General features: G+C 38.1%; 1 protein-coding gene and 1 pseudogene across 1 annotated transcript; both read left to right on the top strand.

Moving 5' to 3' along the window:
• The first annotated feature begins 6,536 nt into the window (after nt 1–6,536).
• LOC137244121 (protein transport protein Sec24D-like) lies at nt 6,537–9,090 on the top strand. Its single transcript, XM_067772687.1, has 5 exons — nt 6,537–6,556; nt 7,425–7,559; nt 7,625–7,851; nt 7,912–8,200; nt 8,254–9,090. The coding sequence occupies exons 2-4, from the start codon at nt 7,458–7,460 to the stop codon at nt 7,985–7,987; spliced, it is 405 nt and encodes a 134-aa protein (XP_067628788.1). The 5' UTR covers nt 6,537–6,556; nt 7,425–7,457; the 3' UTR covers nt 7,988–8,200; nt 8,254–9,090.
• Nucleotides 9,091–20,564: 11,474 nt separating this feature from the next.
• LOC137245924 (uncharacterized) overlaps nt 20,565–26,097 on the top strand; it is a 44,404-nt pseudogene continuing 38,871 nt past the window's right edge.

The raw sequence follows: 26,097 nt of genomic DNA, 5'->3' as shown, positions 1-26,097 counted from the left end.
CAAGTTCCGATAGATCCTTGCAGTGGATTTATATCGATTTCAACTGCGATTTGCCAATTCGCTTCAAAGAAGGATGAACTAATTAGCAGTGTATATCCAAATATCGCTCAAAATTATGGTAACTACGAATGGTTAGCCGCACGCGCAATTTTAGCAGCAAAAAACATTGATAACAACGACTTGAATTGGAGGATTCAAAATCAAATTCCGGGAGATCTGCGTTCTTATAAATCTATTGATCGCATTGAAAATGAAGACGAAGTAGTAAATTACCCAGTGGAGTTTTTAAACTCTCTGGATTTGCCTGGAATGCCTCCTCATTATTTGGGTCTCAAAGTTGGGTCTGTTGTTATTATGCTACGCAATCTTCATGCTCCCAAACTGTGCAATGGTACACGACTGATTGTTACGAAGCTAATGGACAATTTAATAGTGGCAAGCATTTTGAAATGCCCGTTCACGGGAGAGGAATGCCTACTTCCTCGGATTCCCTTAACTTGAACAGATTTGCCCTTCCAATTCATACGTATGCAGTTCCCAGTGAAATTTGCATTTGCGATGACAATTAACAAGTCACAAGGGCAGTCGTTGGAAGTATGCGGCATAAACCTAGAAATGCCATGCTTTTAACATGGTCAGCTCTATGTGGCGTGTTCCCGTGTTGGAAAACCGTCCTCGCTATCGCTATTTATTTATGCTCCGGGACAGAAAACTAAAAATGTTGTGTATCGTGCAGCCTTAAACTGAATACTAAAATTATATATTTTTGAAGTTGCATACACAATGAAGTAGTGAAAAACCGTTAACTTTCTATTAAAAACAAGTAAGGAAAGCTAAGTTCGGGTGTAACCGAACATTACATACTCAGTTGAGAGCTATGGAGACAAAATAAGGAAAATCACCATGTAGAAAATGAACCTAGGGTAACCCTGGAATGTGGTTGTATGACATGTGTATCAAATGGAAGGTATTAAAGAGTATTTTAAGAGAGGGTAGGCCATAGTTCTATAGATGGACGCCGTTTAGGGATATCGCCATAAAGGTGGACCAGGGCTGACTCTAGAATTTGTTTGTACGATATGGGTATCAAATGAAAGGTGTTACTGAGCATTTTAAGAGGGAGTGGGCCTTAGGTCTATCGGTGGACGCCTTTTCGAGATATCGCCATTAAGGTGGACCAGGGGTGACTCTAGAATGTGTTTGTACGATATGGGTATCAAATGAAAGGTGGTAATGAGTATTTTAAAAGGGAATGAGCTTTAGTTCTATAGGTGAACGCCTTTTCGAGAAATCGCCATAAAGGTGGACCAGGGGTGACTCTAGAATATGTTTGTACGATATGGGTATCAAATGAAAGCTGTTAATGAGTATTTTGAAAAGGAGTGATCCTTAGTTCTATAGGTGGACGCCTTTTCGAGATGTCGTCATTAGGGTGGGCCAGGGGTGACTCTAGAATGTTTGTACGATATGGGTATCAAACGAAAGGTGTTACTGAGCATATTAAGAGGGAGTGGGCATTAGGTATATAGGTGGACGCCTTTTCGAGATATCGCCATTTGGGTGGGCCAGGGGTGACTCTAGAATGTGTTTGTACGATATGGGTATCAAATGAAAGGTGGTAATGAGTATTTTAAAAGGGAGTAATCCTAGGTTCTATAGGTGGACGCCTTTTAGAGATATCGCCATAAAGGTGGACCAAGGGTGACTCTAGAATGTTTGTACGATATGGGTATCAAACGAAAGGTGTTACTGAGCATTTTAAGAGGGAGTGGGCATTAGGTCTATAGGTGGGCGCCTTTTCGAGATATCGCCATTAGGGTGGGCCAGGGTGACTCTAGAATGTGTTTGTACGATATGGGTATCAAATGAAAGGTGGTAATGAGTATTTTAAAAGGGAGTAGTCCTTAGTTCTATAGGTGGACGCCTTTTCGAGATATCGCCATAAAGGTGGACCAAGGGTGACTCTAGAATGTTTGTACGATATGGGTATCAAACGAAAGGCGTTACTGAGCATTTTAAGAGGGAGTGGGCATTAGGTCTATAGGTGGACGCCTTTTCGAGATATCGCCATTAGGGTGGGCCAGGGGTGACTCTAGAATGTTTGTACGATATGGGTATCAAACGAAAGGTGTTACTGAGCATTTTAAGAGGGAGTGGACATTAGGTCTATAGGTGGACGCCTTTTCGAGATATCGGCATTAGGGTGGGCCAGGGGTGACTCTAGAATGTTTGTACGATATGGGTATCAAACGAAAGGTGTTACTGAGCGTTTTAAGAGGGAATGGGCTTTAGTTCTTTAGGTGAACGCCTTTTCGAGAAATCGCCATAAAGGTGGACCAGGGGTGACTCTAGAATATGTTTGTACGATATGGGCATCAAATGAAAGCTGTCAATGAGTATTTTGAAAAGGAGTGATCCTTAGTTCCATAGGTGGACGCCTTTTCGAGATATCGTCATTAGGGTGGGCCAGGGGCGACTCTAGAATGTTTGTACGATATGGGTATCAAACGAAAGGTGTTACTGAGCATTTTAAGAGGGAGTGGGCATTAGGTCTATAGGTGGACGCCTTTTCGAGATATCGCCATTAGGGTGGGCCAGGGTGACTCTAGAATGTGTTTGTACGATATGGGTATCAAATGAAAGGTGGTAATGAGTATTTTAAAAGGGAGTAATCCTTAGTTCTATAGGTGGACGCCTTTTCGAGATATCGCCATAAAGGTGGACCAAGGGTGACTCTAGAATGTTTGTTCGATATGGGTATCAAACGAAAGGTGTTACTGAGCATTTTAAGAGGGAGTGGGCATTAGGTCTATAGGTGGACGCCTTTTCGAGATATCGCCATTAGGGTGGGCCAGGGGTGACTCTAGAATGTTTGTACGATATGGGTATCAAACGAAAGGTGTTACTGAGCATTTTAAGGGGGAGTGGGCATTAGGTCTATAGGTGGGCGCCTTTTCGAGATATCGCCATTAGGGTGGGCCAGGGGTGACTCTAGAATGTTTGTACGATATGGGTATCAAACGAAAGGTGTTACTGAGCATTTTAAGAGGGAGTGGACATTAGGTCTATAGGTGGACGCCTTTTCGAGATATCGGCATTAGGGTGGGCCAGGGGTGACTCTAGAATGTTTGTACGATATGGGTATCAAACGAAAGGTGTACTGAGCATTTTAAGAGGGAGTGGGCATTAGGTCTATAGGTGGACGCCATTTCGAGATATCGCCATTAGGGTGGGCCAGGGGTGACTCTAGAATGTTTTTGTACGATATGGATATATATAAATTAAAGGTATTAATGAGGGTTTTAAAAGCGAGTGGCCCTTAGATGTATATGTGAAGGCGTTCTCGCGATATCGACCAAAATGTGGACCACATGATCCAGAAAATCATCTGTCGGGTACTGCTAATTTATTTATATATGCAACACCACTAACAGTATTCCTGCCAAGATTCCAAGGGCTGTTGATTTCGCCTTGTAGAACTTTTTCATTTTCTTCTACCTAATATGCTAGGTGCCACACCCATTTTACAAAGTTTTTTCCAAAGTTATATTTTGCGTCAATAACCAATCCAGTTACAATGTTTCATCCCTTTTTTCGTATTTGGTATAGAATTATGGCATTTTTTTCATTTTTCGTAATTTTTGATATCGATAAAGTGGGCGTGGTTATGGTCGGATTTCGGCCATTTTTTATACCAAAATAAAGTGAGTTCAGATAAGTACGTGGACTAAGCTTAGTAAAGATATATCGGTTTTTGCTCAAGTTATTGTGTTAACGGCCGAGCGGAAGGACAGACGGTGGACTGTGGTTAAAAACTGGGCGTGGCTTCCATCGATTTCGCCCATTTTCACAGAGAACAGATACCGTCATAGAATCTATGCCCCTACCAAATTTGAGAAAGATTGGTAAATTTTTGTTCGACTTATGGCATTAAAAGTATTCTAGACAAACTAAATGAAAATGGGCGGAGCCACGCCCATTTTGAAATTTTCTTCAATTTTTGTATTTTTTTGCATCATGTCATTACTTGAGTTGAATTTTGACTTAATTTACTTATATACAGTAAAGATATTAAATTTTTTGTTAAAATTTGAATTTTAAAAAAAATTTTTTAAAAAGTGGGCGTGTTCTTCATCCAATTTTGCTAATTTTTATTCAGCACATATATAGTAATAGTTGTAACGTTCCTGCCAAATTTCATCATGATATCTTCAACGACTGCCAAATTACAGCTTGCAAAACTTTTAAATTACCTTCTTGTAAGAGTGGGCGGTGCCACGCCCATTGTCCAAAATCTTACTAATTTTCTATTCTTCGTCATAACGTCAACCCATCTACCAAGTTTCATCGCTTTAACTGCCTTTGGCAATGAATTACCGCATTTTTTCGGTTTTTCGAAATTTTCGATATCGAAAAAGTGGGCGTGGTTATAGTCCGATATCGTTCATTTTAAATAGCGATCTGAGATGAGTGCCCAGGAATCTACATACCAAATTTTATCAAGATACCTCAAAATTTACTCAAGTTATCGTGTTAACGGACAGAAGGACGGACGGACGGACATGGCTCAATCAAATTTTTTTCGATACTGATGATTTTGATATATGGAAGTCTATATCTATCTCGATTCCTTTATACCTGTACAACCAACTGTTTTCCAATCAAAATTAATATACTCTGTGAGCTCTGCTCAACTGAGTATACTAATACCGGTGTAATAACAATTCTTGAAATGAAATTAATAAAAAAATCTATTTTGGGCAGAACGAAGTTTGCCGGGTCAGCTAGTAGTCGAAATAAAATGTGATTTTAAATTAGTTGAAGCATTTTTGACAGATAGCGCTTATAAAATTGTGTCAAAAACGTTTATCTAACTTAAAATCAAATTTAATTTGGACTATGACTATGCCCCAGAGTATTTGATTGGATGCTAATGATTTTCAATTTTAAAACAATTTTTTGTAGCAACAAAATATGTATGTATCTATGAAATCCTAGTCAGAGTACTGTCAATACTGCTTTGCCTTGACGGGCCCCCAAAAGCCTTCCGGGCCCCGGGGAAATTGGCCTGGCTCGTTCCCACTGATTTGGAAGGCTTTTTGGGTTTTTGATGCGTTCTTAAAAATATGGGGGTGACGTTTTATTTACACGACGTCTAATCTTGTCTATTGAAGGATAAAAGCACTGGAGCATTTCTTCGATTCCGACAGAGTTTTGTCTCCAAATGCAATGGATATCTAATCGCTATATTCTGTCGCCTATGGGCGATGTCAGAGTAATAAATGCGAAGCTGGAGTATGTAGCCATCTTAAGTTGGGTAATTCGAAATGTGGCTATGCGTATATTAGGCCTGTTCGTATAAGCATTTATCTATGCGATATTTTCGGTTAGTCGGTGCAAGTTCATTGCAGAATTCCGAAGTGCGACAGGGAGGTGGACTTTACTCTGAGGGTCAAAGATGGATTGGAACGCCTTGTTGGAGTAAGGTGCAATGAATACGCACGTTAAATGGCTACCGTTACTTAGCCCGAACATCTATGAAGGCTTGAGCGGTTTGGAGCAGTCGCATGAGTTGAAGACGCCGTTTAACAACATCGAGCTGCTGATGAGGCCTAGGGGGTCACTGCCGGCAAACAGTGAACGGCCTATTAATTTAGGTTAGCTGCGAATACTCAAATAAGCAGCCCCTGACCAAGAGCGGCTGGCGAGGAGGGTTTGGCTTAAACGGCCTCATGCACCCTGTGAACCCCCAGTGTCGGGGCGAGTAGATACCGCCCGTAATTTAAGCATCCACAGCCCACATCGAGGCTGCACCGATGGAATACCTACCCAAGATAGCGAGGCAACTACGCGGCGAGGGATGCACATTCAGGAAGGAAAAAAGGTCAATTCTTAATTATTAAGAGAGCTTATATTTGATAGCATATTAAGACTGAGCCCAGTAAGGTCTTAATTAAGGTATACTGGAATAACGATTTGGATATGTTTGCTAAGGGCTAGCGAGTGTGACTTTGGGAAATCTTAGTACACGGCTTGACACCCCGTCAAAACGACTTTCCGGCTAATGTGACCATTGTAAATTTTACCAAGTAGCGCAACTAACAGCTGATCGGTGAAATTCGCACATTCACACGCACAGTTCTCGACTCGGTTTCAAAAAAAAACTTTAGATTATTTAGCTTAAATTTTAAAGGGAGATAAACCTTACCAATTGATGTATATATAGAATATATAAGGCATATTTGTGGTTTTTAAAAGATGATTTTTATTTATATTAAATTTTTTATCATTTTTTTTTCAACTTTAATTTAACAATTTCATGCGTTTTTAAAGCATTTTCGTGCATTGAAATACAACCATGTGCATATACGTTTTGACATTATATTTCATAATCGTTCGTATTTGCCATTCTCATTGTTTCTAAATTCGTAAACAATAACTAGAATTATTAGGTGTAATTTTTGTAAAAAATTAATTATTTATGTAAAATTTGTGGAATTGTGGTGGTCAAGAGGATTTTATTCAAAAATACTTTGCCTTATATCTTAATGTCGAAGTACGTGATGTGGAAAGTCGGGATATAGGGCGTGATATGCACTTTTATCAATCGTGTTCGGAAGCCTTGTGGGTAAAAATCTAGTTGAGGGGTCGACTGCTAATACGTGTCATAAAATATCGAAAAAGGTGTCAAAAGACGCGTATGAATCTCGACAACAATTATCCGAAGGCGGAAAATAAAATTTGTATCTCTGTCCGGAGATATTTGCAGTTGAAGTTGGCGATTTTCATGTGGTTGTTGAAATTTGGTGGGTAAAAGTCTAGTTGAGGGGTCGACTGCTAATACGCTACCAAAAATATCGAGAGAGGTGTCAAAAGACGCGTATTAATCTCGAGAACAATAATCCGAAGGCGGAAAACAAAAATTTTATCTATGTCCGGAGATATTTGCAGTTGAAGTTGACGATTTTCATGTTGTCGTTGTTTGTACCCACAAAAAAAGTGTGCATCACCGTGGTGGTAGCCACGGTTATACCACACACCCGGACTTGGCATGGCGTAGCCCAGGGTTATTTTTTGTTCTGCGCAAAAATACTATGGTTCCCACCCCCGGTTTCGGAGGTACCCGCGGGTCTTTTTTCGGTTTTTCGTTAATATCTTTTGAACGAGTTAAAATATATATTTTCCGCCTTCGGATTTTAATACTGATGTCAAGACACGTCGTTTGACAACTCTCGATATTTTTGGTAGCGTATTAGCAGTCGACCCCTTAACTAGACTATTACCATTTCGGATACCCACAAAAAAAATTGTGAACATAAGTCTTTTGCGCGGATATAGTTTTGATCTCCAAAACAAGCAGTATACATAAACATATATTTTTAAGTAATTTACTGTCTAATTAATTTTGTTATTTTACTCAACAGCAAGGGTATCCTCTACAACAACCAGGTGGTTACATGGGTCAAATGATGCCATCAACACAACCTGGACAGGCGCCAATGCCCAGTCAGCCATCCATGCCGGGTCAACCCCCAATACCCGCACGTCCTGGTTATAATGTATGCTGATACAACTAATATATTTCAAATATTGCTGATGATTATTTTTGTATTATTTTCTTTAGCTACCACCTGCACCTGGTACTGGTATATATCAACAGCCGCAACAGTATGATCAAGCCCAACGCTGTTTAGATCCCGATCAAATGCCAAATCCGATAAGCGTTATCATTGAAAAAAAAAATTGCGCTGGTTGTGCTCTTATTACTAATCAACATGGTTTATTACCACCATTGGTGATCACAAAATATGTGGTACAAGATCAGGATAACTCCTCGCCACGTTACGTTAGGTATTGATATTCGAAATTAATGTTTTGTTTGGTAATTACATTAATCTTTCTCGTTTGCAGGTCCTCTTTGTATAGCTTACCTGCAACAACTGATTTATTAAAAACAACAGCTTCTCACCAATGGCACGCACGGTGAATATGAGACACTCATATCCAACATCAATGCCTCGCAATCAATTGTGGACGATGTACGCACTACATTGGGTCCACCCAGTATGGACAAGCATATTGTTTATTCCAGTTGTAAGGCGACAATTTCAAATGATGGTGCAACCATTATGAAACTATTGTATATTGTGCATCCAGTCGTAAAACTCTAGTCGACATCGCCAAATCTCAAGATGCTGGGGTAAGTTTTTTGTTATATTAGAATGTGTAGAATAAAAATGTTTCTCTTATCAGGTCGGCGATGGCACCACTTCAGTAATACTTTAAGTAGGTGAAATCTTAAAACAAGTTAAGCCATATGTTGAGGAAGGCATGCATGCACGTATCATCATTAAAGCTATATGCAAAGCATTACAATTATGCATGACCAAAATATGACATGGCTCTACATGTCGAAGCGCCAATCAAAGGAACAACAATGTGCTTTATTGGAAAAATGAGCTGCCACAGCAATGTCCTCCAAACTTATTCATCAACATCTTTTCTAAAATGGTTGTGAACGCTGTACCTTCTTTTGATGGACCCAAAGTCGCACAAAATATATAAAATCGTATTATTAAATATAGAATTGGAATTGAAGACTGAGCGTGACAATGCTGAAGTACGTGTTTATAATGTTCAAGAGTATCAGAAAATTGTTGATGCTGAATGGCGTATTCTGTACAATAAGCTAGCTAAGTAAGGCGCGATTGTTGTGTTATCTAACCTACCAATTGGTGATGTTGCTACACAGCATTTTGCCGATTGCGATATGTTCTGTGCTGTTCGTGTACCAGAACAAGATTTGAAACATTTTTTTTGCCGCAACATACATATTTTTCATAAAAGTTACTTCTTTATGCAACGCGTTGCCCACATGAAATTATAATAACTGTTGCTTTATGAAAGTTGAAAGATTTTTGTACTGTTTATTATATAAATTTAATGTTAACATTCCATAAATATGTTCAAATATACTATAAATAAATATTTTTGTAATTACATACATATATAGGAATAACGATGTGTAAAACTAACAATATGTTATTTATACATTAATGTAAGCAGTTAATAAATAGTTTCTACAATCAATCAAGGTTTTTTTTTTCCTTATTTAAGTTATTATTTAACTATTTTTAATCCCTATATGTATATAGTCACAAAACTTATAAAAAATCTTAATATTGCTTTTCCACACCAGCTATAAGCATATTTGCCAACTTTTAACCATGGCTATTTTGTTTGTGTTTAAAGTGTTCATTTTTTTTATATTACAGTGTTAATATTTTATGATTTGCACATTTTAAACAAAAAGTTGACAAGTATGCCTATGAGGTTGCAATATAGGCGCGTTACCGATTTTTTTTGGGTGTTCGGTTCCCCTGGAGGCCTATTTTCACCCATATAAAATATATACATTTATATACAATATTTACAAGTTAAAATAAACTTAAATAATAATAAAACATAAATACATGTTGAAACAAAACATTGCACAAATACTTCAGGTACTTTCAAAACAATTATATATACTTAATAAATACTTATAGAATATAGTCAATAACTTAAAATCATTTTAGAATTCATCTAAAGTGGAACTCAACTATAATACCTACATAAGACAAAGGCCCGTTTCGCAAAAATACAAGTCTTGGAAAAAAATTCAATTTAAAATTAAAAAATTAAAATTTTATTTCAGAAAAAATTAACAAAAGTTATTAAGACCATTTTCTTGTGAAACAGTCCCATGGTGGGGATAGCAGGCCTATGCTAAAAAAAAGTACACGAAACCGCATATTGAATAGAAAATAGAAGCCACAGTTCACAATTCAAATAGAAAAAAATAAACAATATGTGAAAGCAGAATGTGTTGATACCACAAAAAAGGAAAATAAACAGCGATTACCGATGTGTCATACACAAAAACTTTATATTTTTAAATTGAGGTTGCGTTGCATCTTTATTAAATACGTTTAACAAAAAAAAAGTTCTTATCCGAATAAAAAGACACTTAATAGCATCGCAATTGCAATTTTCGCAACAAGAGTATGGGCTTACCCCTGACATTTTATCAAAAAGAATTTGAGAAAAGCCCACTCTATGGCAAGTGGAGTCGAAGTTCTCTGAAAATATTTGTTCTATGCTGTCAATGAAGTTTATAAAATTGGAAGGTGGTTTAACTAGGTGACAGTTACTATATTGTTTTTCTTTAGTAAAAAAAAAATCTTTTTCTGTGACTTCGACTTCGAATGTAGGCAAAATAGTTAAACATGTATGCAGTTTGGCATATTTATGATACAAATAGCCACAAAAGTAAACAAACGCGTTCCGATGAAGAAAACTGCTTTCATCAATATCGATATTGATTTCTATTTGAATATCATGAAGTGTGGGAAGGGAAGGTCTAGGTAGACTCTGAAAAGTTTGCCACGAAGTATCCTGAACCAACCTATCGTTTCGAACTCGTTGAAGGACGCTATTAGAAACAAGTTCTAAGCTATCAGGTAAGGCCTCGCAGTTACCCTTGTTAACGCAATCAAGATATCCCACGCTCCAGGTCTGCCTAAATAGATAGGTGAAACGTTGCGGAGTTATTCTCGAATCATATCCCCCTCCTCTACGAATTTGGCCGAAGAAGTTTTCTATTTTATCCTGGGTGAGTTTCCTAGTCATGAGATGCGTAAAGCCCTTTTGGGACCAAAAACGCCAAAGGCGCTTCAAACTATTAATATTATTAACCCACCCGTCTAAAAAGGAAAATGAATTCGTTACATCTTTCCCGTTCCTGAAAACTTTAATTGACTTTATAAAAACTTCGGCTTCTTCGAGAAAACTAAGTTGTTCCGCAGTTGCTTGAAAAGGTTCTTTAAAGTTTCCTATTGCTCCAAATCTATAACTATTAAAAATATTGAACAATTTATCAAAAAACAGGACAAACTCGGCCGTGTTGAAAAACGATGGAGACTTAGAAGTTTTTAACGACCCAGAGCTATATAGGGCAAACATAGCACTTGCAACAGAATTGCTAAAAACCTGCGAAGCTAATTTTACACTCATTTTTTGAAAACTATTTGGTCTCAGGTGGGCGGGAGTCAATTTATGAGTGCATTTTATAATTGAAGTGGAGCATTGGTCATGCAGACGAACTATATCTAACCAGTCCACAGGGCGGCCGTTAAAAGAAACTCTATTTTTCGGATTTTCTAAACAGTTGCGTGTACTTTTTAGCAGATGAGGTGAATCATGGAAAAAGAAAATTTCTTCGCCATTTACTTCAAAGATGGGTCTATCTAATGTTACTCCTACTATCTTGGCAAAGTTGACGAAGTTTGGACCTTGGTCACAAACTAAATGGCACGGACGAAGACCAATACCCTGGAGCTGAGTTATGCACTCTAATATATACTTCCTCAAAATATCTCCTTCACAAACCGCATGGACAAAAAAGTAAGCTAATGGATGGGTCCAAGACTCCCCACCAATGCCTTGGACTAAGAGACAAAGAACGCTCGAAGCTACTCTAGAAGTACGGTTTTCGTCACCGTAATCTTCTAGCCCTACAATCATATCAGTACTTTTCTCATATTGCAAATTTATCTTCAGTGCCATCTCGTCGCAGCATATCGAGACATATTTTTGGGCGTCGGAAAAACCTCGACTCCTTAGCTCCAGGGCTTTTATGCTGCTGGAACTGCAGCCAGGGGAACGTGGCCACTCTTGAACAAATTGTTCAAGAGTTCTCCTAGAAGGCCAATCCAAATTTGGTTTCAAATACCTATACGCAATCGGTGAAATAAACTTTACCGCTAGAGCCTGTGTTATAACATCTCTGTCGAAACGATGACCAGTAGGAGCTCTAGGTCCGTTTTTCAGACTATTCCTCACACATACAGCAAGGTATGGAGGTAATTCACAGCAAAGCTCTGCGATGTGCCTCTCCCGTAAATGCGAACTATCTTCTAGCCTTTCTACTTTTTTTTCTAAAAATGCCACCCGATTGTGTAGCCTCTCTAATTCCTCATCCTTGGCTTCAATAACTTCCTGGTACTTTCTTTTCCTAGGAGTGCCATCCGTTAAAAAAGCCTCAGTTTGTACCCCAGAACTGACTAAAGGAGAAGAAAGTTCTTCAAACCCAATTGGTTGGATGGACTCGGAAAGTATCTCATATTCAATCAAATAATTATTTGACGTAGAGGCACTTTCAACATTTCTGGACATACCTATTGGTACGAAGTCTTCAACGCCTAGTTCTATAAGGGGGTATTGTACGGCGGGGTAATCTGAACTTTCTATCTGTATTCTACTACAGCCGTTGTTTTCCCTGCCTACTTCCACTGCAGATGAATTCGTACTTAAATCTAAGTCCGGAGTAGCGTCCTTTGAAAGATACTTCCCTTTAAACATGCGGGAGGAGAAATGCCGACGGCATGCAAAAATACGTTTCAATTTTTTCGCTGAGCCAGTTACGCCCAGCAGCTGCATCCATTCAAGTCGCCTACAAAAAAAGGTGGCCTTTATTAATTTATTATACCTAGTTGTTTTTTCAATGTGCGGTAAAAAGACATTGAAAAATCGCCCTTAATTTAAGATAAAAAAGAAACAAAATAAAAAAAAAAACGAAGGAGAACCAATTAAATAAAGAATTGGCGAGAAATGTCGAAATAAAAAGGGAAACTAAAGAAAGGAATGACTTGAATTAATGAATAATTAGTAAAAAAGAAAAAGAAAAGCGTCTTGTTAGTATGAAAAAAAATTTAAGAAGCAATTAAAGCGAGGTGGGCAAAAGTAATCAATTGAAAAAGAAAAAAACAATACCCACTCTGAATTGTCATACCAGTTGCTCGTTTCTGTAAAAAAAAAAATAAACAAATCGATATATATTCTATACAAAGTACGAGAAACCTAAATGTTTATTCTATAATGACCCAAAATAATCCCGAAGTCCCGAAATGACAACGACTCGATACTAGACGGGTCCAGAGAACCACATAAAGAAAATCCCTGAAGGATCCCGAAATAGTGCCGAAAAAGTTCCGAAATGTTTCTGACGGGTTCCCGAACGCCATCCAGAAAATATATCGGAAGAGTCCCCAAATGATTCCTATTGAAATTATAGCAATTTTTGTTTTTGAATTTTGTATAAAAAAAAATATATTGTCATATTTCTTCATTACGTGACTTTTCATGTGAGTATTTAATACATATTTTCTTCAATAAATTTTAACTGCGTAATAGATAGTTAATAATCCCGAAAAAGTCCCCATAGCTATACTGACAATAAATACAGTGAAACAAATTTCAGTAATAGAAAGTCTAGAACACGGCTCTAATGCTAATATGCATCCAAAAATACCGGCAGGTGTCAAAAAACGGGTCTTGATATCAATATTAATAATCCGAAGGCGGAAAATAAAAATTTTAACTCATTCAAAAGATACTAACGAAAACCCCAAAAATGACACCTGATACCTACGAAACTGGGGGTGGAATCCCTGTATTTTTGCACAGCCTTTCTGCGTTGGCGACCTTAGGCCACGCTTATAGAAAAATTATTTCAGTGCTTAACGTGAAAATTGTCAACTTCACTTAACTTTCTCGATATTTTTGGATGCGTATTAGCGGTCCCCCCTTGTTCTGAACTCTTACCCAAATTCTACACTATTACCTATAATTATGGTAATTCTATACGACAGCATGACACTGCTAATACGCGTCCAAAAATATAGAGGTGTCAAACGACGCGTCTTGACATTAGTATTAATAATCCGAAACCGGAAAATAAAAATTTTAACTCGTTCAAAAGATATTAACGAAAAACCGGAATGACCCACGAGTCCCTCCGAAACCGGGGGTGAAATCCATAGTATTTTTGCGCAGAACACCTTTTTGCATTGTCGGGCTTCGGCCGCGCTTATAAAAAATTACCCTGGGTCGGTCCAACACCGGTTTGGAGACCAAAAATGTATTCGCGCAAATCACTTATGTTCACCTTTTTTTTTGTGGGTAAACATTACAACAACCACTTGAAAATCGCCAACTTAAACTGCAAATACCTCCGGACAGAGATACAATTTTTATTTTCCGCCTTCGGATTATTGTTGTCGAGATTTATACACGTCGTTTGACACCTCTCTCGATATTTTTGGTAGCGTATTAGCAGTCGACCCCTCAACTAGACTATTACCCAGAAGCCACTCACTTACCTAGACATTTCTTCTTCCGCAGGAAACTCGTGAAGGGTGGTTCCCAAAGGACAGCCCCGGACGCATCTTCGATATGGCATTATGCTGAAAAAAAGTATAATAAATATATGTTTCTATACAAGTATATTTAATATTCTATACTTACATTGTATAAACAATAAGTTGTTGTGCAACGACAGTCCAATGGATCTCTGTAAGAAAAAAACGATTAGTAATTGCACTATTAAATAAAATGGAACGACAAATACCCTCATTTAATCTGAAAATATAAAGAAATAATAATAGGTTAATAATATAATGTTTTCAAATAATATAACATGAAAATTTAGAAATACTTTACCGGCAGTTGGATGAATAATTAAATTTTGTCCGTCCATGACTTGTCAAATGCATGTTGCATGGTTGCATTTTTTCAGAACTAAATTTTTTTTAAATAATGAAATAGTAGTATGCAAGCGACTGCAATAGTAGTAGACATGTACATAAATATTTCCAACAAGCATTTCTGTAAATGTTTTTCAAAATAGCTTATAGAAAATTTGCTTTGTAAAACGATATAAGTGCGTTTTCAGTATTAAATATTTTTTAACTTCTTTCAGAAAACGTTTTGTGAGCGTTGGACACAAAAGTATATAAATAATTGAATTCTGAAAGCGAATTGTAAATGATTACAAAAAACGCGAAATAACTATTTGTCAATGTATTTTAACTTTGAAGGTTTCAAATAATTTTGAAAAACGTTTGTACATGGCAGCGAATGGCTGCTTTAAACCGCTCCTTGAGTTGTCCAAGAACTCGTTGGAATTGCAGCCATACTTCCTTTAATGAATATATGAAATTAAGAATTTATGTTTGTATATACATATATCAGGCATTTATCATTTCGTTACGATAATTAACGTTAATAAACGAAACAAAGTCATTTCGTTTCGTTTATTAACGTTAAGAACGTCAAATTAACGAAATGATTTTGTTTCGTTTTCTGCCATATCAAAACGAAATCAAATCGTTTATGTTGATTATTAATTTCAAACTATGCTGGCAATGCTATATTATCCATTTTGATGGCGGAGTCATTAAAGGTGAAAGCATTATCCAAGCTGATTGCAACTTTTCTTATGAATTTTGACAGTACGAACATTTTTCGGAGTATTTTTAACATTACCACCAACGAATTACACAAACAAATTGCATAGAGTTTGTATGTATGTCCGCTCGCTGTTACCGCCTTACGGCTTCACCATGGCTATAGCATTGCCAGCACAATTCAGACATAAATTATCACGTTTTGGCAACGTTTTTAACGTTAACGAAAACTTTTCGTTTCGGTTAAAACGTGATACAATTTATCTTGATAATTTCTTTATCGATAATATTTCGAAGTGTTTCAACGGAAACGGTGGAAATTATTTGATAAACGATTAGCTTAACGTTAAGGTGCATCCTTGACTTATATTATTGTATGTACATATATAATATTGAAATTATTAAGTGAAATAAAAAATTAAAAATGACCTTTAAGGCGACGTTTGCGTTGTTTTGGCGCTTGCGTTGCATCTACATCTTACTTTGAACAGATGCGCTTTAATTATTATGTTTCCAATCCATAAGCAACGCAACGGCAACGTCAAAGCAGCATACAAATAATTAAAAAACTGAAGTTTTTCTAGTTGTCCATAAATTCTTGAATTTTCATTCATTTTCTGAAAAATATCCCAGCTTCTATCGCCGTTCAACTAAATAAAAACATAATTTTGTATTCATGTATCTTTTGTGATCGATCTGCAGAGCCTGCAGAACATATCCTACTGGAATGCGACGCAATCTGATAAGGGCACAACAGACCAATGGTCGCAGTGCAATCCTCAATAAATTTTCGATCTATCTATGGCAGGGAAACTCTTAACGTGCTTTATTTCAAAATGACACTTTATTTGACAAATAACTAGACGATTTCTTTCAAACAAATAGCTTGTTAGCGTTAACCGAAGATGGTAAAAACGGCCCCTGGAATTTTCACCTTATATAGCGAGAAAGTTAAGATGTAATGCATAGGTATAAAATGCTTGCATGCATTAAATCATTTTTATTATATAAAAGTAGTATGACATTGAGATTTTAGTTCTGCTATTTTTAACATAAAATAAGAAGTAAAAAACATGATTAATGACGTGTTTCATTTATTTTCATGAGGAATAAATCGTAAAAATAAAAATCATGTTATTGTAAAGATTATGCGAAGCCCCATAGGTAAAATGAGTAATAAAATGAACATTGGTTTGTATATTACATTTTTAAAATGAAAATATTCTGCTAAAAAAGATATAGAATGAGCATTGGTTTGTACATTACATTTTTAAAATGAAAATCTCCTGCTAAAAAAGGAGCAAAACCTAACTACATTTTTTTATTTTCGTACTTAACTACACTCCTTTTGTGATTCAGGATTTCGGGCAAATTTTCAAAAAACTCCGAACATCAATTCCTTCATTATATGACATTCGACTGCCTAGTCCACTGCCTTCCACTCTATTCGCAACATAAGCTCAATTTAAGCTGCCAAACTATATAGTAAACAATGAATGTGACATTCGTCTCCGTCCCGTTAAAACCTTGGCAGGCCTTGGGGTACGTTCGAAGTGCGTCACCATTAAGTTGGTGGTGCAGGTTCGGATGAGATTCTCCCGATTAACGCTGATCTGGCTCTGAATGCAGTTTTCATAAGGAACTGCGCCAACCTTCACGCGGCCTCCCTGCCTTCGCATAGATAACCACGGGATCACTCAAGGTGACTGTACATCCGGATTAAGACAGCGGTCCCAAGTGGGGACCCAATCACATAAATGACACTGGACCACGAATTTCAACTTTTTCTCTTTACCAGAAACGCCGTTATGAAATTCGTATGTAAAACCACCCCTATTTCGAAAATCGAGTTCATTTTTGATTCTATGGTACCGTTTTTGAGATATTTGCAATTTACCGTTATTCGAAAAAACCAAAAAGATGGCTCCATTTAATTACGCATATCTCACGAAGGCGTCAAGCAATTGCAAATAAGTTTACAGAATCGGAAAGACGATAAAATTTGCTATAAATGCATTATACATTGTTTTTTGCTCAACCATCATTGCGACGTCCCAGAATCCTTGATATCGATTTTCAATTAATTTCATTTGCTGATGAAACCTTTCGCCATGTTCGTCACTTTCGTCGCCGGAAAAAAGCTCAAATGTGAGTGCAGAAAGTGAATTTTTAACGACATATTTAGGCCTGGAAAGAAAATATTAGTTAGGTAAACAAGTTATAGAATTTTGGGAAATTAATTTTAATAGGCCTTTAATATTTACCCATTTTCGCATAATTATTGATTAAATCATTCACTATCTGCTCGTAGTTAGGGCTTTTGTGTCTACCGAGAAAAGAAGCAACGACCTTTTCAAAGGATTCCCACGCTGATGCCTCAACTGATGAGAGTAGTCCTTTGAATTGATTATTGTTGATCAACTTTTTTATTTGTGGTCCGACAAAAATACCTTCCTTTATCTTGGCTTGAGAAATATCTGGAAAATTTGTTTTCAAATAGTCGAATGCTTCGCCTTCTTTGTCCAAAGCCTTAACAAAGTTTTTAATGAGACCAAGCCTGATGTGTAAGGGTGGAAGTATGATTTTCTCTTTCTTGACAAGAGGGGTGTATTTGATGTTATCCACACCAACGGTAAAGCCGACTCTTTCCGGCCAATCCTTTCTGACGTAGTGGTCCTTACGAGCTCGGCTATCCCACTTGCAGAGGAAGCAGCAGTGCTTGGTGTAGCCACTTTGTAGACCGCATATCATTGCAACGACTTTGAGATCAGAACATATTTTCCAATCATGCTCTTCATATTTGATAAATTTGAGTAGTTTTTGCATTTCCTCGTAGGATTCCTTTGTATTTACTGCATGTACGATCGAGATAGAAGGCTTTTTGTTACCAATATGCAATAATACAGCATTCAAACTCAGTTTATTGCTGTGTATGAACAATCGCCACTCTTTTGAATCATATGTTTGACCAAACTCTTTGAATATACCAGGAATGTCGTTGCAGTAGCATATACTGTCTTTCTTGGTATAGTGTTTGGAAAATGGTTCGTGACGAGTTCTACAATATATCACCTTAACATCGGATGATACAAATTTAAATTGTTGCATACGAGAAGTGTGGATCTCGGCCTTTTCCTTGGATAGTTCCAAATCTCTTATCCAATCATTAAGTTGTGCTTGTGACAGAACGTTTCTCTCGTTTCCCATGCGAAATTCAGTACAACTTGATTCCCCGCACTCAGATATTACTGTTGACAATGGAACTGGATCCGCAACTGCCGTTGAATGTAGTACTGGTAATGTCACTGTAGGTACGCTGGCATATGTTACTCTTCTTGATCTTCCAACGCCAAGTACTTTTGTTTGACAAATATAACACTCTATTGAATTGCAAGTAGGTTCTCTCCATATCATTGGTGTATCAAATTTTATTTGTTGTCCTGATTCCGACTGAATCAATTCTACTCGACACGATGTCCATGGTTTTTCAGCATTTTTAGGCTCAATGCCAAAATACTTGGAGTATAAAGTTTTGATATGATCTGAGAACACTCGTCGTCGCCACATGAAACAGAACATATCTGGATCGTTATTACACTCAAATTCTCGCATCCTTTTACTCATTTTATTTTTTTTTTAATAAATCACGGTTTTGTAATTTGACTTATGAACTGAACTATCTCCGGCGAAAAAATTAAATCTTACCTAGACAGAAAGGTTCCTTTTTATACGAAGTCGGGAAAAGAAAATACTACCTGCTTTAGATGTAGGCTTTAAAAATTTTCTGTGTCTAATAATTTTGAAAATCTACCTGCATACTTACCCATAAGTGACGGAAATAGATGTTTATAACTACATGCCTACAGCAGGTTTCGAACCCAACCACTCTTCCTTTCGATGCAACCACTCTACCTACTATAAAACAATTCGAGTATTAAAAGTACTATTTGATTTATTTAAAGAAAAAGTATTATTATTGCTATGGTGTTATTCGTTTATCCGGATAATATCCCATTTGCACTTTATACCTTTCATATATGTATATATACATACATTGAAGTTGCGCAACCTGGGTATTTTTATTTGATCGCTTATAACTTACGTAGTTTTACATCGATTTTCTTCAGTGATAGCTTATCTTTTTTCTAATTAAACGGAGCTTTATGTAAAGAAAAAAGTTGTGGTTTTGGAATGCTGCCCTCGCAAAGAGTAATTTTTTTCATATTTTTTCATAAAAAAAAACAAAAATCTGAAATGATGAGCTAATATCTCGAAAACTATATAGCTGAGCAAAAAACAATGTATTATGCATTTATAGCAAATTTTATCGTCTTTCCGATTCTGTAAACTTATTTGCAATTGCTTGACTCGTTCGTGAGATATACGTAATTAAATGGAGCCATCTTTTTGGTTTTTTCGAATAACGGTAAATTGCAAATATCTCAAAAACGGTACCATAGAATCAAAACTGAACTCGATTTTCGAAATCAGGGGGTGGTTTTACATTCGAATTCCGTAACGGCATCTCTGGTAAATTTTGGCCGTCGACCAGTGTGATTAACCAAAATAAAATCAAGATAGGGAAGCTACGTTCAACCCATTTAGGGATCGAAAACAAGATGACCAAGCTAGGGAGATCAATTGATGATCTGTTTGAGTTTTTTAAAGGGCGTAATAACATACACGTTGAAATTAAGCGCTTAGCCTCCATAATCAAGGCATTGTACATAGAGTCCGCGCTGGAGGTAAAGGACCTAAAGAAGAAAATAATTTCGAATGATACGACTAAGGATGGAAGCTCGTCACCCCCAGGAAAGAGACCGAGGAAGAATTCGACAAGGGAAAATCAAGTAGCCAATCCCACGATCTCAGCCAAGGATATTACGCCAAGACATGAGGAGAGTCACAAGCGAGTAAAATCGCAAGCGTCACTGAACCAGAAAAAGGCCGAAAGGACACAAGGCGCCACAACTCAAAAGTCGGGAGAGTGGCAGGTAGCCAAACCCAAAAAGGTGATTAGGAAGAAAATGATTAAAGCCAGGCCGGTTGCAATCATAATTTCGAAGGCTGGAGATGCTACGTATGCTGACATACTGCGAAAAGTGAGGAGTTGCGATGAACTAAAAGCCCTAGGGGTGATGTCAAAACAATTAGAAGAACGGTAAAGGAGATTTGTTGCTGCACCTTAAAAGAGCCCAAGAAGGAAAGACAAGCACGTACCAAGCGGAGATTGAAGCAGTGCTAAAGGAGTCAGCGAAGGTCTCAGCAAAATCTCAAATGATCACGCTACAGTTCAGAGACCTCGATGAAATAACTACACCGGATGAGATTTGTGATGCGAACCATCAGCAATGTAGGATAGAACGGCCTGATTCAACTGCCATAAAAAGTTTACGCACAGGGTACAGCGGTACAAAATCGGCACTTGTAAGCCTTACAGCGGATGATGCTAAAGTTGTTCTAAAGGCACAAAGAATAAGAGTAGGATAGGTATCTGTCGAATTAGAGAGGTGAAACAGGATAGATACTATTATAGGTGCTGGGCCTATGGACATATAGCCCAGAAGTGCAAAGAGACTATAGATAGGTCAAAACTTTGCAGGAAATGCGGTCAGGAGGGACACAAGGCTGCGAACTGCTCCAACGTACCGAAATGTGCGTTATGTGGGGGAGAACATTCGTCAGGCAGTTTTAGATACCCACAACGGGAAGGAAGCAGCCAGGTTGCCCTATGAGATTGTTACAACTCAATTTAAACCACTGTGAAGCGGCCCAATACCTCTTATCCCAAACAATGTTTGAAGGAGGATTTGACTTAGCGGTATTCTCTGAGCCATACAAAAATAATCAGGAGCAAAGCTGGCTCACGGACTCAGCTGGGAAAGCCTCAATTTGGATACCACGAAGACTTCTTCCGCAGGAAAAGATAGCACTAACAGTGGCACGATTCACGTGGGCAAAAATCAAAGGAATATACATTTTTAGTTGATATGCACCTCCGAGCATGAGTAGTATAGAGTTTGAGAACATGATTCTTGGGATGACCATAGAAGCACAGGGTAATATGTGGAGACTTCAATGCATGGTCACCTGTATGGGGTACTAGTAGAACTACCGATAGAGGTAGAGTTCTTCTCGAAAGCCTTACATCCCTGAGGCTAGAACTTCTAAATGAGGCAGGGAAATATACATTCGACACTGGCAATAGACGCTTCATTATAGATATCACGTTTGCTAGTAGCGAAATAACGAGACGGGCAAAATGGTCCATCAGTAACGTCTACACACACAGCGACCACAAAGCTATTAGCTTAGAGCTAGTGGAAACTGCACCATGGAACGTCTCCAACCAACTGCAAAGAATAAGATGGAAACAACACCTTTTTGAACCAGAAGTATTTGATGTTGTATGGAACGATGCCGTAATACGAAGGACACATGCGGAAGATCTTTGGTTTCAAATATCAAAGTCATTAGGTATGGCGTGTGATGTTGCCATGCCCAGAAGTCGCGCAAAAGTAAATCGTACTCCGGTATATTGGTGGAACGAGAAAATAGCGGAGGAGCGTAGAAAATGTCACAAGGCACGGCGAAGGGCACAGAGGTCACGCTCGTCGCCACGATATGATGAGCTACACAATACCTACATAGCCCAAAGAACGACGCTTAAAAATACTATAAAGAGAACAAGAGAGCCTGCTTCAAGGAACTGATGGATAGTGCTGATCTTGATGCTGGGGGACTGGCTTACAGAACGGTGATGGCGAAAATTAAAGGGCGGAAATCAGAGCAGCCTATATTCCCGATACTAATGAGAAGAATCGTAGAAACTCTTTTTCCGACACAAGATTACCGGACCTATCAAAGTGAGGTTCTCGAAGGAATTGAAATCCCAGAAATAATAGAGCAGAAGGTACTATATGCAACACAAAGAGTTGCGGACAGTAAGTCTCCAGGATCCGATGGAGTGCCAAATATAGCTCTTAAATCAGCGATAAGATCTAGAACATCGGTATTTACGGAACTGTTCAACGCTTGTTTCCAAGAAGGCGTCTTCCCCGCTCATGCAAATGTCAAAGACTTCTTCTATTGCTGAAACCCGGTAAGATGCCCGACCAGACATCTTCATACAGGCCACTTTGTATGTTGGATTCAATAGGAAAGATTCTCGAATGTATTATTAGTGGGCGTCTGCAGCAGACCCTGCAAAGCCCAGGTGGCTTGTCAAATAGTCAGTTTGGATTTCGAAAATCGAGATCCATGATAGATGCAATACAAACAGTTGTCAATATAGCCCGTGGAGCCATAACTGGAGGCCAAACTAAAAGGAAGCTCTGTGCACTGATAACTTTGGATATTAGAAATGCCGCGAACTGGATGCAGATAATGACAGCGCTACGAAACTTTGGCACACCTGCTTACCTGTTCCGAATAATTGGTAGCTATCTAAGTGACAGAGTAGTCCTTTTTGATACGGATGAGGGACCAAGAAAGCACAACATCACGGGCGGTGTCCCTCAGGGATCTGTTCTAGGTTCAACTCTTTGGAATGCGATGTATGACGGGGTGCTACAAATCGACCTTCCCGGAAGCACGGAAATTGTCGGTGTTTAGGCCACAGGCCTAAATATATCTCCCCCCCCCCCCCCCCCCCCCCCCCCCCGTTACATAACTTTTATACTCAGTTGAGCAGAGCTCACAGAGTATATTATCTTTGATTGGATAACGGTTGGTTGTACAGGTATAAAGGAATCGAGATAGATATAGACTTCCATATATCAAAATCATCAGTATCAAAAAAAAAATTTGATTAAGCCATGTCCGTCCGTCCGTCCATCCGTCCGTCCGTCCGACTGTCCGTTAACACGATAACTTGAGTAAATTTTGAGATATCTTGACGAAATTTGGTATGTAGATTCCTGGGCGCTCATCTCAGATCGCTATTTAAAATGAACGATATCGGACTATAACCACGCCCACTTTTTCGATATCGAAAATTTCGAAAAATCGAAAAATTTCGATAATTCATTACCAAAGAGGGATAAAGCGATGAAACTTGGTAGGCGCGTTGAACTTATGACGCAGAATAGAATATGAGTAAAATTTTGGACAATGGGCGTGGCACCGCCCACTTTTAAAAGAAGGTAATTTAGAAGTTTTGCAAGCTGTAATTTGGCAGTCGTTGAAGATATCATGATGAAATTTGGCAGGAACGTTACTCCTATTACTATATGTATGCTTAATAAAAATTAGCAAAATCGGAGAACGACCACGCACACTTTAAAGAAAAATTTTTTTTAAAGTGAAATTTTTACAAAAAATTTAATATCTTTACAGTATATAAGTAAATTATGTCAACATTCAACTCCAGTAATGATATGGTGCAACAAAATACAAAAATAAAAGAAAATTTCAAAATGGGCGTGGCTCCGCCCTTTTTCATTTGATTAGTCTAGGATACATTTAATGCCATAAGTCGAACAAAAATTTACCAATCCTTGTGAAATTTTGTAGCGGCTTAGACTCTAGGACGATAACTGTTTTCTGTGAAAAAGGCGAAATCGGTGGAAGCCACGCCCAGTTTTTATACACAGTCGACTGTCTGTCCTTCCGCTCGGCCATTAACACGAGCAAAAATCGATATATCTTCACTAAACTCAGTTCACATAATTATATGGACTCACTTTCTATTGGTATAAAAAATGGCCGAAATCTGACTATGACCACGCCCACTTTTTCGATATTAAAAATTACGAAAAATGAAAACAGTGCAATAATTCTATACCAAATACGAAAAAGGGGTTGAAACATGGTAATTGGTTTGGTTTATTGACGCAAAATATAACTTTAGAAAAAAATTTGTAAAATAGGTGTGACACCTACCATATTAAGTAAAAGAAAATGAAAAAGTTCTGCAGGGCGAAATCAAAAGCCCTTGGAATCATGGCAGGAATACTGTTCGTGGTATTATATATATAAATAAATTAGCGGTACCCGAAAGATGATGTTCTGGGTCACCCTGGTCCACATTTTGGTCGATATCTCGAAAACGCCTTCACATACACAACTACCACCACTCCCTTTTAAAATTCTTATTAATACCTTTAACTTGACACCCATATTGTACAAACACATTATAGAGTCACCCCTGGTCCACCTTTATGCCGATATATCGAAAAGGCGTCCACCTATAGAACTAAGGCCCACTCCGTTTTAAAATACTCATCAACACTTTTCGTTTGATACCCATATTGTAAAAACGCATTCTAGAGTCACCCCTGGTCCACGTTTATGGCGATATCTCGAAATGGCGTCCACTTATAGAACTAAGGCCAGTTCCCTTTTAAAATACTCATTAACATCTTTTAATTGATACCCATATCGTACAAACAAATTCTAGAGTCATCCCTGGTCCACCTTTATGGCGATATCTCGAAAAGGCGTCCACCCATAGAACTAAGGCCCACTCCCTTTTAAAATACTCATTAACACCTTTCGTTTGGTACCCATATTGTACAAACGCATTCTAGAGTCATCCCTGGTCCACCTTTATGGCGATATATCGAAAAGGCGTCCACCCATAGAACTAAGGCCCACCCACTTTTAAAATACTCATTAACACCTTTCATTTGATATCCATATCGTACAAATTAATTCTAGAGTCACCCCTGGTCCACCTTTATTGCAATATCTCGAAAAGGCGTCCACCCATAGAACTAAGGCCCACTCCCTTTTAAAATACTCATTAACACCTTTTATTTGGTACCCATATCGTACAAACTAATTCTAGAGTCACCCCTGGTCCACCTTTATAACGATATCCCGAAAAGGCTTCCACCTATAGAACTAAGGCCCACTCCTTATAAAATCCTCATTAACACCTTTCATTTGATACCATATCGTGCAAACAAATTCTAGAGTCACCCCTGGTCCACCTTTATGGCAATATCTCGAAAAGGCGTCAACCCATAGAACTAAGGCCCACTCCCTTTTAAAACACTCATTAACACCTTTCGTTTGATACCCTTATTGTACAAACACATTCTAGAGTCACCCCTCGTCCACCTTGATAACGATATCCCGAAAAGGCGTCCACCCATAGAACTAAGGCCCACTCCCTTTTAAAATACTTATTAGCACCTTTCGTTTGATACCCTTATTGTACAAACAAATTCTAGAGTCACCCCTGGTCCACCTTTATAACGATATCCCGAAAAGGCGTCCACCTATAGAACTAAGGCCCACTCTCTTTTAAAATATTCATTAACGCCTTTCATTTGATACCCATATCGTACAAATAAATTCCAGAGTCACCCCTGGTCCACCTTTATGGCGATATCTCGAAAAGGCGTCCACCTATAGAACTAAGCCTCACTCCCTTTTAAAATACTCATCAACACCTTTCATTTGATACCCATATCGTACAAACAAATTCTAGAGTCACCCATGGTCCACCTTTATGGCGATATCTCGAAAAGCCGTCCACCTATAGAACTAAGGCCCAGTCCGTTTTAAAACACTCATTAACACCTTTCATTTGATACCCATATCGTACAAACAAATTCTAGAGTCAGCCCTGGTCCACCTTTATGGCGATATCTCGAAAAGCCGTCCACCTATAGAACTAAGGCCCACTCCGTTTTAAAATATTCATTAACACCTTTCATTTGATACCCATATCGTACAAACAAATTCTAGAGTCAGCCCTGGTCCACCTTTATGGCGGTATCTCGAAAAGGTGTCCACCTATAGCACTATGGCACACTCCCTCTTAAAATACTCTTTAATACCTGCCATTTGATACGCATGC

This window comes from Eurosta solidaginis, chromosome 3 (assembly GCF_040869045.1).
Source record: "Eurosta solidaginis isolate ZX-2024a chromosome 3, ASM4086904v1, whole genome shotgun sequence".
Lineage (NCBI taxonomy): Eukaryota > Metazoa > Arthropoda > Insecta > Diptera > Tephritidae > Eurosta > Eurosta solidaginis.
Note: the sequence above shows the minus strand (reverse complement) of the source record. Positions and strands in the feature narration are given on the sequence as shown.

Coding starts and splice junctions, on each gene's coding strand:
- LOC137244121 (XM_067772687.1), top strand. CDS start 7,458: ATGGGTCAAATGATGCCATCAACACAACCTGGACAGGCGCCAATGCCC. Junction 7,560..7,624: donor CCGCACGTCCTGGTTATAAT/GTATGCTGATAC, acceptor TATTTTCTTTAG/CTACCACCTGCACCTGGTAC. Junction 7,852..7,911: donor TCCTCGCCACGTTACGTTAG/GTATTGATATTC, acceptor TCTCGTTTGCAG/GTCCTCTTTGTATAGCTTAC.